This window comes from Peromyscus leucopus, chromosome 4 (genome assembly GCF_004664715.2).
Source record: "Peromyscus leucopus breed LL Stock chromosome 4, UCI_PerLeu_2.1, whole genome shotgun sequence".
Taxonomy (NCBI): domain Eukaryota; kingdom Metazoa; phylum Chordata; class Mammalia; order Rodentia; family Cricetidae; genus Peromyscus; species Peromyscus leucopus.
Window position 1 is genome coordinate 77,650,719 of NC_051066.1, and position 14,656 is coordinate 77,665,374.

Here is a 14,656-nt window from a genome sequence, read left to right on the forward strand (position 1 = left end):
CAGTTAGCAAGAAGCCTGCCACAGCCATACAGTTCGTATGCAATATAAGTCTCTGTGTTTACTTGGTTGGGTCTGAGCAGCTGTGGGACTGGCGGGTGGCAAAGATTTGTCCTGACTGTGGGCAAGGCAAGAAAACTCAAGCTACAGAACATGACTCCAGCCACCTCAGAAACCTCTGACTTCTTCCATATTACTCAGACAGACATCCAGACAATCACTATCTGCTCCTCTCCACTTCCCAGACCCTTCACATCAGAGACTGTGGGTTCCATTTCTTATGACCTTTTAATGTTTTCCAGTACACTTGCAGTTGGGTAATATACACATCATGCTTTCCTCATTATTATTGGTCAGTCAATAAATATACAAAAACCAGAGAAAGGAAGGGTGGTTTCTGAAAAATCAAAGGAACAAAAGCAAAAGTCATTGTATATACATAAGGCTATGACTGAAAAGTCACTACAGAAGATTCCCACAAACACATAGTATGTAAGAGTGGTTGATTCCTGTTCTTAACATTTTACTTTTCCAAAGAAGGTGGCTCTTTCTTCTACTTTGTTACAACAGTCTTGAATGGATGTTAGCTCTAAAACCAGTTCTTGGTGTTATGGATGTCAATGTAAAGCTTTTTTTTTTTTTTTAAAGGATCTGAAAACATCTATCTTATCTAGCCAGAACCTGCAAAATACAGATGTGAAGGTATCTCTTGCCTCATTTGATTTTTACCCAAGGCTAATTGAAAGAAAGCCTTCAGGATACAGGAGAGACTTACAATCGCTGATAAAAATGGCATCTGAAGTGTTCATGTTACTTTATAAAAATCACTAAATGCCTGCCCCTTATTTGTATTAACAAGCTCCCAGTTCAATGACTCAGCCTGTATCACTTAGCAAGTCATTGGTAGGAATAACACAAAGTCAAATTATGCTCCCAGAACCATAACCACCTTGGCAAGCAATTTCCTATCCTAACCCAACTGGTGGTCATGTCTAGAATGGGTAGAGAATCATCTCTGGCCCTGAGACTTATATGATTTCCTTGTACCTCCAAAGGGTATCTAGGGATCAAGGAGAGCTTGGAAGAGCCCGTTTATATCCAATCCTAGAATGGCTTGCTGCATACAGGTTAAAGAGCCCCAGTGAGCCTGTTGTGGGTGTGGTAGGCCAGGACAGCTATAAGGACAGGGGACATTCTAACACCAGTGGAGAAAAACAAAGAATCACCTAATGTCTATTTCAACTGGAAAAGAAAAAAAGAAAACTAGGCATCTAAATACAGAACTGACTAATAACATTTACAGAGGAAGAAAAAGGAAGTTCATGGAAGTCATGGCATTGGGGGAGAGGCGATCAGGGAAAAAGGGAGTCTGAAAAGTGTGTAGGAAGAACTGAGGCTGGGAATGAGTGTTGAAAAGGCTGTGCATAGGAAGAGCTGAGCTGGGAATGAGTATGGAAAGTCTGTGCATCTCTTTTAAATAAAGCCTGAGTCCACTCTTGATAGAAACTCAAATCTGAGTTAGGCAGAGATTTTTCTCTTGTTTATTTTTTTATTTGAAAAAAATATTAAACATATAAATTTAGTCAACAGTAACATCATGGGAGCCTTAGGAAGGAAGTCTCATTTTACAGGAAGCCTTACTTTATAGATTTAATTTTTTCTACAAGTGACCTGGGAAGATCCAGGAGCAATGGGACATTCTGGCAGATGGATAAATGCCACAAAACACTTACCCATTATGTAAAAAAAAAAAAAAAAAAAATACACGAGGCTGGAGGGTAATGCCATTCTCCCTTTGCTAAATTATAAAGCTGCTTATCCGGTGATAAGATTCCAGCAGTGGGTAGCCCTGTGGCTTTTGGGGGGATTCCCAAGCAAATCATTCTGAGTGCCAACTGGTTTGTGAAAATGTCAACAAATGCATCCATGGAAATAGTGGGATGGGTTGTATACCACACCCTCCTTATGCCAATTTACTGCTCACTGTCTACACTTGAGTTTCTGTTGGCTTCTCCTTTTGTTATAAGGAGTCACAGGTCCTCACCATACTCTTGTGTGAAATCACTATAGGATCAGCTTCTCTGAAATATGACCCTAAAAACTGTCGTACATAGAAACTTAATGTCCCCTTTAAGAAAGAGAAAAGGGTGGCTACCAACGCACAGAAGGGACTGAATCTTTCCTCCTCACAATTTCGATTCCAGAGTAGGAGAGAAACTCTTTTGATAACCCTGGATACAAAACAGTGTTTCCTTCCTTGATCTTCTATGAGATTCCGCTGGGTGAATCTGAGTCTGGCACAGGTGCTCTAGCCAGGTTTAGGAGGACCATTCTAGGGTCATCCTGATACACCATGAGGACTCAAGACTCGTGGTTCAGAAACTGAAGGACCACAGTGCAATAGGTCAAGATGGAAGATGGACAGGTGTTTATTATGAATCAACTTAAACCCTGTTATGCTTCTGACAAAGTAAACTAAAAAAAAAAAGTCATACTGAACAAAGGACCTCCAGGGTTTGATATTTCAAAAACAAAGATAAATAGCTTACTATAGATAAATAGCATCACCCTTGGGGGAATCTCTCAGAAGCATCTGAAAATTTTCCAGTAGAGAGGGGAATCTATAAAAAGGATGTGTAACCAGTACACCTGATCTCCCACCCCACTGGAAAGCAATGCCCAAGGACTGGACTGCTGGAGAGGAAATATGGACCCATTCAAATTTCCTCCCAGAGATCAATTCCTCTAAGCCCTGTGGAAAGTCCCTAGCTGGTGGCTGTTACCTGGGACTTAGGGTAGGGAAAAGGTTCAATAGGGACCAAGAATATGCATTTGCTGGAAGCCATCCAGAGCATACCCTGGGGATGCAAGACCTCTAGGAAGGAACTGGAAAAGTCAAATTCTTAGTGGAGTGTTCTTTGGGCCCTCATTTCAGAAAGCAATGCTGTTTTGAAAAATTGGAACGGACTTTTAAAAAAGTAAAAGGAATAGAAAATTTTAAGCTAAAACTATCCCCAATAAAAAACAATCAGTAGCACATTGCATCTGTTAAGGGTCCCAGCTCCCAGTGATGACATGTCTTCAATTTTGGTGTCTTTCCAAGTTAATGGTGTCGGCACTACACCCCGATCTTCATGTCCACATTCTGCAGATTCCGGGTCTCATCAGCAGTCATACACTGGTCTGGAGTCTCTGATGGTTCCTTGTTCACCAAATGCACCATTTCCTGAGACTTGCTGGCCTCCCCATTGAGCTCGCTTGGTTTCCTGTCCTCCACCTTCCCATTGCCACTGTTGATCACCAGCTTCTTCTTCTGCCCACATCTGTTGATTTTTAAAAACATCATCTGAGAAAAGGTGCACAATCAATCAACCCACCAACCGTCATCATCATGACTGACACCACTGGGGATCGTCAGGACAATTTAACATTGTCTTCCCATGCGCTAAGCACTGAGCATGGTGCCTTTTCTACTTGGCCTTCCTAACTCTTGACACCAGCATTTATTTGTTTGTTTGTCTGGAGACAGGGTTTCTCTATGTACTACTGTCCTATCCTGGAACTCCCTCTGGAGACCAGGCTGGTCTTGAACTCACAGAGATCTGCCTGCTTCTGCCTCCTAGGTGCTGGAATTAAAGATGTGTGCCACCACTGCCCAGGTGACACCAGCACTTCTTAAAGTGAGGTCCCTAGTCTAGCAGCAGAAGCACCTGGGGACTTCTCAAACATGGAAATTACTGAAGAAGAAATCAGAAAGCAGTGGGACCCAGGATCTGGAGTTTAACAGACTATAATTGCAGTTACTCTGGAGGCTGAGACAGGAGGGTCACAAGTTCAAGGCCTTCCTGGACTACAAAATGAGTTCAAGACCAACTGGGATAACTCAATGAAACCCAGTCATATAGTAGGAAGGCAAAGAGGTCTGGGGATATATAGCTCAGTGGTAGAGTACTTGCCTAGCATGCGTGATGCTCTAGGTTCAGTCCATGGTACTGGATCAAAAAACAAACCACCACACTGTGGAGGCTTCTGCTACAGGCAGCTTTGAGAATCAGGACTCTAGAAACCCAAAGCTATTATTCCACCCCAACCCCTTTATAGTTGAAGACATTCTTGGAGGTCTGAAAATGCAACAGTCTTTCTAAGTTAGTCAACAAGCAAAGAGTCAGTATTCAAATCTTGATCCGTCTGACTATGGAGTCCGGATTCTCCTTCCTCCGTACTGTGCAGTGCAAATGTTTGCCTCTGAAGCATTAACGTTCCGCGGCCTCAGATAAACTATGACGACTACGATCATAAATCATTTTGATCTGTGTATTCAAGAAAGTTCCGCTACTTCCTCTTTCTGCCAACACCTCATTGCCTTGTCAGTATTATTACAACATGTACAGAGAGTAAGAAACCAACACTGTTCCAGAAGGATAAGGCCATATTGATTTTTCCCCCTAAGGTTGGTTAACTATCTCATAGTCCTGATATAAGACATTTAATACCAACGTAAGGAAAACCATTTGTTGCCACTCTAAGGTTTCTTAGTAGTGTTACTCAAGATTCTCAGTCAGGAGAAGGACTTCTATGGAAAAGTATGACTCTGACCTTGCCCTTGTGATTCTGATTAGCACAGCCTGGCCCCACACAGCCTGATTCAAAGCTTCCTCTTTGTTGTAACCGGGTCACTGCTGTGCATAGAGCAGTTAGATTAGGCTAATGGAAGCAAAGTTTTATAGCTTCCCAACTATGGCGAGGGAAAATAGATGAGCGCTTATTAAATGTGTGGTCAATTCCAGGTAAAGTACAAGTCATTTGCTATAACCCTTATTAAAGCGGCTATCTGTCCCATTGTGCAGCAGTGGGGACTGAGGTCCAGAGCACTCGAAGGGCTTGCTTGAGGTCACAGAAGAAGTAAGAATGACAGAGTCCATGTTCAAATGTTGGGCTTCGGACTGAAAAGGCTGGGCTCTGGCTGGCCCTGCCAGGGCCAAAGACTTGGAAACAGAGTGAAGTTGGAACACTTCTCTGTGCTGCTGGATATTTCGTGGTCTAGAGTCAAGACGTCTATTATTTGTGATCACGGGCTCTTCCCTGTAAGACTGCCAAGGCCATAAACTTTAATCTCCTGTTTAGGGAAGTGGAAAATATACTGCCTCAACAGGAAGCAGATCCTGTATCTTCCTGCATAGGTGTGGGGAAGGGTGAATGGAAAGATGTTCCAAGTGTGAAACAAATGGATGAGGGCTGGGCACGTAGATGAGGTCCAGCAGGGTCATGTGAAGGGCTTCAGAAGGCTCCATATTGAGATCTTAAAGCTATGTGACCGGAAGCTCATTTGACTTCTCTGAACCTCAGTTTATGCCCTGTGAGGACTATCAGCCTCACAGGATGGGGACAAGTACTTCAAACAGAGGGAACTCAATAGTGAGTCTACTGTTGTTATTTACTGCTTTATGAATAATGTGCGTTGAACAAAACAAAGCCTGGGATAATCAGGAGAGAACCTGGACTATAGCAAGCATTCAGGAAGTGCTGGCTGTGGTGTGCTTGTTAATAGGATGAAAACCATGTGGTAGTAATTCTAGTGGTTTCTTCAGCTTCATTCACTGTAACCACCCTGACAGGGATGACGACATCCTATAGAGACCTTTGTGCCCCTCCTTTTGGCTATCAGACTGTTGGAACAAGGGACCCCAAGAAATTAGAATTTCCCTAAGAATCTCATGCTTGGGGAAGAAAAAGGCTAAATCTTGGGGTCAGCCTTGTCTTTGGGATAGAGATTTCACATCGTTCTTAGAAGCTGTAACACCTGCTGTGCAGGACAGCCTGGAGCCAAGACAATGCTGGGTCAAGGGTGAGTGGGATCATGTCTTCACCAAAGTCACTTAGCTGTCCATACCTCTTGCCCTCTGTTTAAACCTTAACCTCAGGTCTGAACTCTGAAGATGGACAGGGGGCAGGCGCATGTGGGGGGAGGATGGCTTTATTTGTTCCTCTTCCCAATGTTGACTACCTCTCCTTTCCCTGCTTTTCACTTTGTTTCTAAACAACAATCTTGCCTGAGGGGGAAACTTCTTACTTCTGCGGTAGAATGAGTCTAAAGTGGCTATGGTTGTAGATTAGACAGTGGACATGGAGACGGCCATCCCTGGAGGATGTCTCATGGATGGCATTAGGATGCAGAACCAGTTCAGGCAGGCACAGATCAGAAAGATCACAAGGAGCTTGAGTGCTGTAGAACACAAGGCAAAGCTTGCCAAATCATGGAGGCTTGTTACTAAGGAGAGGTTCCTGAAGAAGACCATTATCCTCATGAAGAGAAGGCTGACGAGGCTGGTTCTGCACAGCCAGCACAGAATCTTTCAAGAGCAGTCCTGAGTTCGGAAGCCTTCTTTGGCAAGGTCCCGTGGCTTTTCTCCTCTCTAGACACATCATGGAAATTCTTCAAGGGGATGGCACCTAAAGGCTGCTGCTATTGGGCCCCATCCAATATCTACAAACCTAACTGAATCCTGATGCAACTTGCCCTTACAGGGAGCAGAGAAAGTACAGAAAGCTGTAATTCAAGGGCCCTGGTATGGATCATGTTAGTGGTGGGAAAAGTTAAGAAAATTGTGAAACAACCCCCACCATCAGTATCTTTCCTAAAAAATGGTTTTGTTTATTATTTTATGTGCATGAGTGCTTTGCCTGTGTGTATGTAAGTGTACCACATATGTGCCCGGTGCCTGCAGAGTACAAAGGTCCAGAGCCAGTGCTCATAACTGCTAAGCCACCTCTCTGATCCCCCTCCCCATCAGCACCTTTAAGATGCTGTGATTCTCGGTGAACTTTGCCATGGACCTTGGGTGTTAGTATCTGTGGCTGATGCTTTGAGCACCAAGGATGTCCTCGATAGCAGCTGGATAGCATTGGTAGGGTGTGTGTGTGTGTGTACAGGTGTGTGTGTGTAGGTCTGTTGTATGCATGTGTGTGTGTGTGTACAGGTGTGTGTACAGGTGTGTGTATGTGTGTGTGTGCATATATCTGTGTGTTGTGTGTGCACAGGTGTGCACATGAGTGTGGAGGCCAATGGTCGATGATGTTGGGTGTCTTCCTGAGTCACTGAACCTGGAGCTTACCAATTTGGCTAGACTGACTGTCTAGCAAGCTCCAGGGAGAGACTCTTGAATCTGCTTCCCCAGTGCTGGAATTGTTGGCTCCCACACTACAAGCAGCTTTTAGTGTAGGTTCTGGGGGCATGAAGCTCAGGCCCTCACTTGTGCTCAGCAATACATTATTAACTGAGCCATCTTCCCAGCTATCAGTAGGTCTGAGGCCCCAGCACATTTAAGCCTCAAGACTATTTTAAGGAAGAGACAAGGTCTTCATTTTCTCTTCATTCCTCATCAGGGCTAACAGCCATAGAAGCCTGCAAAGGATGCTGTTAATAAATGAATCCCCTCTGGAGGCCTCATTTTCCACCCAACTTTCTTTGATGAAAATAGGGTTCCATATCTCTCTTAAATGCAGTGCTCAAAGCAGAAAGGCTCTTGCCTCCTAACAGGATTAGAGATGGGCTATTAGCTTTAGGAAGACAACACACATTATAGGCCTGTGCGGCCGTTAACCACCCTTCAGCAGTGTGGCAAATCTGTTTTCAATTATCAAATCAGGACACAGTAATTTATGGCTTCCATGAAGCTGCTTTCCCGGTGAGAAGCTGGTTTAGCCAGATTCTGCCTGTCCCTGTTTGCCTGTTGCTAGGGTGATGACTGGCCTGGAGACAAGAGGAGGAGAGGCCAGAAGGAGACAGGGAACCCCGTGGGATAAGATGCCACAATGTGCAGACTCTAACTGCTCTCAGGGACAGCTGATATACTTGGGGAGGGCCGCCCACATCAACAGCATCGGGGACATCTCCATGGTGACATCTGCAAAGCTTATGGACTGTATATGTGATACAGCTAGGGTTTGGAATCAAAGGCTGATTCCAAACAAAAGGAAATTCATATTTAATTGATCAAAAATAATCCAAGAGAAAACAAGCAAGCCAAGAGGAAGAATAAAACCTCTTTGAAGGGCTTCCCAACTTACATATTTAAGTTGAACTAAAATAAACCTGTTCCTATCTAGTTATAGGAGCCCAGAGGAGATCTCTTAGATTTCCCCCAGTTTTGGTTCTGTATGTGGTCAGTGCTCATGACTAATATTTTTGTTATGCTCTCGAAGTATGTGGGTAGCAATGCTGTGACTTGAGTGAGCACTTTAATTAGCTCCAAGCACAGTGAAATAGCATTACTTGGTTTCTGCAGATGTTGAGAAAGCCTACAAAGACTGTGCTGGGCACTGGAAATAGTTGCTTATTGCTTCTCAACAACAACGAAGTGTACAATTCTTTCCAGACTTCTCAGAATCTGAGGTATTTGGAGGGAGGCTCTAAGATGATTTAGAGACACTGCAAAGGCAAGCCAGGTTAGCAAAAAGACTAACCTTTCATGAGGCAATCACAAAGGGTATTTACAAAAGCTTAATGTCTGCAGCAGACACTTGGAGAAAAATACAATGATTCTTTCAAGTGTCTGGGAAAGAATGTAGACTTAGATTTTATTTGGAGTATCCGGATTAAAGTTCACATCTCCTGTTGCTAGAGTAACTATGGTTCTGCATTGCACCTTGGGTAGCATTCCAGTGGGAGGCTAGTCATAAATTAATTAAATATATACATTACTTAAATAACTTTCCGAATTCTGACCTTTGTTAAGGTGGAGGAGAGGGCCTTCAGGGTTGTGAGGAGCCCATTTGCCCGTTCTGTGGTGCTGAACATACTCTCTTGCCTAGGAAATTTCATCATTGCTTCATAGACCTCACTGTGATAAAGATTTTCCTAGGCAACGCCCTGAATCCCTTCAACTGAAACTTTCAGAAAACACAAAATAACATCCTTATAGAGAAACAAACAACAAAACAAACAGAAGACCCATGCCAAGTTTAGGCAAAGATTCTAGAAGGTTCTATAAGCTTTCAGTGGTCAAAGGAAGAAGACCAATTCTTAATTTGTTATACAGCATTTTGTGAATCATGAAGGAACTTAGTAAATGCTTGTCTAATGAGCCAATGGCTGAATATATACTTTATATGACTTCCCAGTGACATATTTCATAATTTTATCAGATAGTCACCATAGGGTTTAACCACGGAAAATTGAAGATCAGTAGGATTCAACCACTGTTTCAAAGGAGGGACTGTGGTGTTTTATTTCTCTGAAGAATGGGGCAGAGAAAGGCTTCTTAAGCTATGATATGTACAGGACTCCCCAGGATCTAGTTAAAGTACAAGCTCTGATGTAGGAAGTCTGGCCAGAAACCCTGTATGTCTAACAAGCCCTAGGGTGCCAAAGGCTATAATCAGAGCACAGATGGAAAGCCCAAGTTACAGCTCCCCTCCAAGTGGAAAGCTGAAGAGGCTCTCTCTTACCTTCTCCTACTGTTGACAGCAATGCAGACAGCAAGAATCAGAGCCAGTGCCAGGAGGGATGCCAGGATGATGAGCCATTCTGGTGAGGGTGAACCAAAGAACATACATGAGCCTCACAGACATACTTTATGAAATAAAGAATGCAACTTAAAAATTGTTCTGCTCCAAATAAAACCCCAGTCAACTCTGCAGAGAGGTCTGATCACCAGGTACAGCTGGAATAGTCTAAGATAAGCTTTGCTGTAGATGATCCATCCAATAGGCTTCTTACATTAATCTTTTATCAAGTTAGTCAAGTCCTGCCAGAAGAAAAATCTTTCCAAAAACATATCAAACAGCCCGTTGAAGCCTGTATTTGTTTTTAGTGAAATGTTAAGTAGATTAAAGGACACTTCTGTTTCTCTTGACAGAAACATTCCATGTCTATGTAAGAGCATCTGCCTTATATATCATCCAAAACAAAGATGGAATTCATAATTTAGTAGGGCAAAGGACATTCTGATGGTGAGTGTTAAAGTAGATTTCTACCCTCATTCCAGTTATTCAGCTCCACTTGACAGCAGATCCCAAAATACTCATGCTTTTTGATTTAGAAGTTATACTTCCAAAAAGTTATAGGAGCTCAATGTTGGCTGTAAAGATGTCCATCATTGTGCTATTTATAACCATGAAAGTTGAAACTGACCTAATGTCCAATGGTGAGGGATTAGAAAAATAAGTCAGGATATATCCATTTTTGTTATGTGCTATAATCAAGGGAAAGATATTTAATGACATGGAGAGTAGAACTGACCAACAGAGAACGTTCACTGCATAGTATACTGCAGTTTTGAAATAAATTACTTTGAGAAAAACTATTAGGAAGAACATGTTAAGATGGTAACTTAAATACTTTCAGGCAGTGAGAGAGTAAGTGATTTGCATTTCCATCCATTTGCTAAGTTGTATTTCCTAAAGTTTACTTGATAATTATGCACCACCTGTGGATGAATACAATATCATGCACATGTTTTAAACTCAGGCTTCATTGACAAGTTCAATCAATTCAGTTGCAGATGTGTGCAGTAAATGAGGGCTTGACAAAAAAGAAAGACAAAGAGTTGTCGGTCACCATCCACTTCTCCTCAGAAGTCTTATTTTCCTCTTCCATCAGACTGTGCATCCTCTTTGGCTCACCTCAAAGAAGTAGAGGCACTGTTGGGATGACATTATTTCTGTTCTTTGCCTCACTCTGCCTGACCTCCAGTATTGAGTGGTCCACACTCCTTTTCACTACACTGGGATTAATCCACTTGCTTGAATCCAGCCTGTCCACCCCTGCGTACCAATCCCTCTTTCTACACGTTCTGACTCCTCAGATGGCCAACAAGCAGAGGGAAAGGACTAAGGCCCATGAGGGAAGCTGCTTTGGAGTTCCCCCAAAGAAAGAGTTAAAGGGGTAATTTATAACATTAAGAGAAACTTCCTTTATGGAATCCCCCCTTTACACGTGCTCAGTTTCAACCCCAAGCTAAAAGAAGAAATTGAATCAAATGCTAAATCTTGCAACATGGGACAGCCAGATGTCAAAGCTCCCTCACTGCACATGTAATACTTTCTAAAAAGTTTCTTCTGGCTGAATTAACAGACTGTTCCTCAAGGAAAAGTAGTTTGGGGAGCAGAAGAATGTTTTCACTCCACCCAACACAGACAGTCCAGTATCTCCTCCCTGCCTGTCACTGCAAAGGGAATTATGCATTTCATCTCCAGTCCTAGAAATATAGGAGAAACTGGGTTGAGATAGGAAGGACCCGGGCATGCCATGGATCTCGTGCATGATCATTCATGTGGAAGGATGCTTTAGTAACTGACATACCAGTTCTTTGAGGAAGGCCTCAGTGTGAGCTCATCCAGGACATGAGAGATCTAGAGCAGTAAAAGAGAGGGCTCCCTCCTTCCCTACAAAGACGATATCATAATTTTGTTTATCCTTAAGCTTGCAAAGAGGTGCCAGAGGTGCGTTTGATGAGGTCTCTCCTAGGACATGCTGAGAATCTTACTGTAACTATCTTACTTTTGCTTTGTGGTGTGAAACTCACCTGGAATCTGAGGTCTCCTCCCAGGACCAGGAGTCGAGTTGGCTCCACCGTCTTGACTCTCACTTGAGTGTCCTAAGGGGAAAAGCAACAAGCTCTTTCAGCTCAGGTTAGGAATGTATAGCCAGGAGTTCCTTCCAGAGCGTTCTCCTGGGCTATCCTCCAACCACTGCCTCACTAGACACTATAAATAGATTCAAGACACAGACGTTTATAAAGTGTTAGGCAAAAGATATTATCTCTTTCCTCACCTCCCAAGAAAGTGCAGTGTGACTAAGCTAAGGCTTACAAATTTTATTTTTTGGACAATGTTTGAACTTGAGCTCCAGTGTTGGTCGACCCTTAGTTTAGAACCTAATTTATCAGCAACTTGTGCCAGGCTAAAGTTATCATCTCTGACCCTCTGTTTTCTCACTTATAAAATGAGGATCGTAACAGAAACACCTTCATTGTTGTCGTACAAAGGCTGAAAGAAGTATATGATAATAGTAGTTGTGTGTAGTTACAGTGTTCTGTGTTTAAGACCTTGACTACAATTTGTGGTCCTGTAGACCAGCAAGACTCCATCACTAGGGAGCCTGCTACCAATACAAAAATCTCAAGCTTAGCCCCAAACTTCCAGAAACAACATCTTCATGTTAATAGTATCCCTAATGTATTTATATGCTTCAGAAAGTCCAAAGTGAATCTAAAAATCACATGCATAGTGCTAGTTAGCTAGCTCTTTGTCAACTTGATATAAGCAAGCCTGGGTCATCTGTGAAGGAAGAACTTTAATTGAGAAAATGCCTCCATCACAATACTGTAGGCAAGTCTATGAGGGATTTTTCTTGATTAATGATTGTGATGGGAGAGCCCAGTTCACCAGGCAGTGCCACTCTGGACAAGTGGCCCTGGGTGGTATAAGAATTCAGGTTGAACAATTCATGGTGGAGCAATCCATAAGTAGCTCTCCTCCATGGCTTCTGCATGAGTTTCTGCCTCCAGGTTCCTGCCTTGACTTTCTTCAATGGACCATGACTCAGGATATGAAAGGCAAATAAAGTTTCCTCCTCAAAGAAAGGTGTGGTTATGGTCTTATCACAGCAATAGGAGGCAAACTAGGATGAATATTTATAGGCACTAATATGAACACTAATATTTCTTAGGGAGGGGGGACACTGGCTTTTTCTGTCTATAAATAAAAGGTTACCAGAGTCTATGCTAATACAGTGAAATATAATAGAAAAACAAATGCTTTCTACTGTTAAAAGACAAAACAAGGAAATGAACAAAAAGCTCAACTTGGAAGGAAGCATTGGGAGACAGTCTATGAGTCAGAATTCAGATGCCTTTTTAAAATGAGAAAGACATCACATTTCAAAAGAAACTTCATGGTGTTCTGTTTTCTTTCTTCCTTTACTCTTTGCCACTAAATAGCAACCTGTTCTGGAATCTTAAAGGCCACCAAGGGGAGAAAAATCCAGACAAGACTTTTTGGCTAGCCCATTGACTAGGATGACTGAGCTTAAAAGAAAATATTTTCACAGAGAGTCAAACTTTAGACTCTGCAGAGTGGACGCTAAAATCTAACTACATAGGATGGCTTTAGCTTGTAGAATTGGGTGCTCTGCTAGAGCTCCCATAAAATGGAAACAACAAAAGTAACGTCTGTGCTGTTTCCACAGCCCCCATACTATTCTGAGAATGGTCTCTGCTTCACAGATCTCAAAGGAGTCTAAGGTAATTTTTCTACCCACCTGCCAGTGTCCTGGCAATGGGCAGGTTTGTGCAGGCACAATTCATGACGTATCAGCCATCCAGACTGGAGAGCTTTGGCCTTGAAAACCACTGTAAAGGTAAAGTCACGCCCACTGGTCTCTTTTGTCTGACTCATGGCAGCCTTTGATATTTGAAAGGGAGGCCATTAATAGATCATAATCTATTTATTTTTCCTTTTCCAAAGAAGTGCTCCCAGCAAGGAAAGATCTAGGTGTGTGCACAGGATGAAACCTCCTGTTGGAACAATGGATACCTGAAGAGGAGCCAGAGGAAAAAGACCAGTTTCCACCCACCTGATTCTCACTTCAAGTGAAAGCCCAGAGGATGGGCCAGAGACAGCAGGCTGCCCTTGCACCCAAGAGCTCCATATCCAATCAGGGTGGAACGGCCCTGGAGAACAAGTTCTGCAAAGCAGGACACCGGGAACACCAGTTTGGAGATGGAGCCCAACCACAGACGTGGGCACAGAGACCATTCAGTTGGCTTCAACGGTGAGAAAAGCAGTGGAGAGTGGAACACACAAGCCAGCTGAAGGGGAGGGCCTTAAATCAACTCAGACCCAGATCCAGTTTGTATCTGGATAGGGTAAGGTTAGGCCTTTCCCACAAGCTTCTGTGTGCAGCCTCTGCGGCTGGTCCACAGACCACGCTCCCAGGAGTAGGGGCCTCTTGGCTTTGGAGCTATGCCTTCAAATAGCTGTTGTGTTCTCAGTACCTTGCGTTCCACACAAAACCTAGATTACTGAGCTAGGTGACATGATCTTTGTTTTTACTGACAAGAAAACAAAAGCTGGAGAAGACCTTAGCTGTGCTAAGGACCCGGTGAGCTCGAAACATCTTTCTCTACTTCAGAATCATTTCTAATGAACCCTACACCCCAGAGCTCCTACATTTAAGGGCTGTTATCAAAGTCATCATGTAAATATCCATCCTCAGATTTGCTTAAACCCAGGAGGCAGCGCTCATCCCAAACTCAAGCCCGTAGCATAGGATGCTAATTTATATGCATTTCCTGGCTCCTGTGGACCACATAGATTTGTGATCATCAGGAGCTCGTGGTAAGAAGTGCTTAGAGAGCCTCTCTGTAACCCCAGCATTAGGGATTAGAAGTAAGATTGCCTCATGTCAGATTTTGCTGCCTGGAGTAATGTTTTCAGGGGTTGATCTGAGTCACGGCCAACAGCAATCTATTTAATAATGCATGTCTGGCAGTAATTATGGTCATTATGGAATTTTCTTCCAGACCAGACTTAGGAAAGGCAATATGAGACCCCAGGCCTGAAACCTGGCTCCACCACTCTCTGGTCATATCAACTTCCAAGTTGTTTACCTTCTCTTACCTTCCCTTAGTCTCCTCATCTGTAATAAGGAGATGAT

The 14,656-nt window shown here is 43.1% G+C and overlaps 1 protein-coding gene across 6 annotated transcripts in view; it reads right to left on the reverse strand.

The window, feature by feature from the left end:
- Window positions 1-266: 266 nt before the first annotated feature.
- Cd44 (CD44 molecule (Indian blood group)) overlaps window positions 267-14,656 on the reverse strand; it is an 85,684-nt gene continuing 71,294 nt past the window's right edge. For 3 of the 6 annotated variants that reach the window (XM_037205044.1, XM_037205045.1, XM_037205046.1), the window contains 3 exons: window positions 11,523-11,594; window positions 9,445-9,523; window positions 267-3,320 (listed from right to left, as the gene is read on the reverse strand). In XM_037205044.1, coding sequence (XP_037060939.1) covers window positions 3,116-3,320; window positions 9,445-9,523; window positions 11,523-11,594 — 356 coding nt within the window. In that variant the 3' untranslated portion in view covers window positions 267-3,115. The remainder of the gene's footprint in view (window positions 3,321-9,444; window positions 9,524-11,522; window positions 11,595-14,656) is intronic. The other 3 variants (XM_037205047.1, XM_037205048.1, XM_028877920.2) reach the window with 1 other exon arrangement.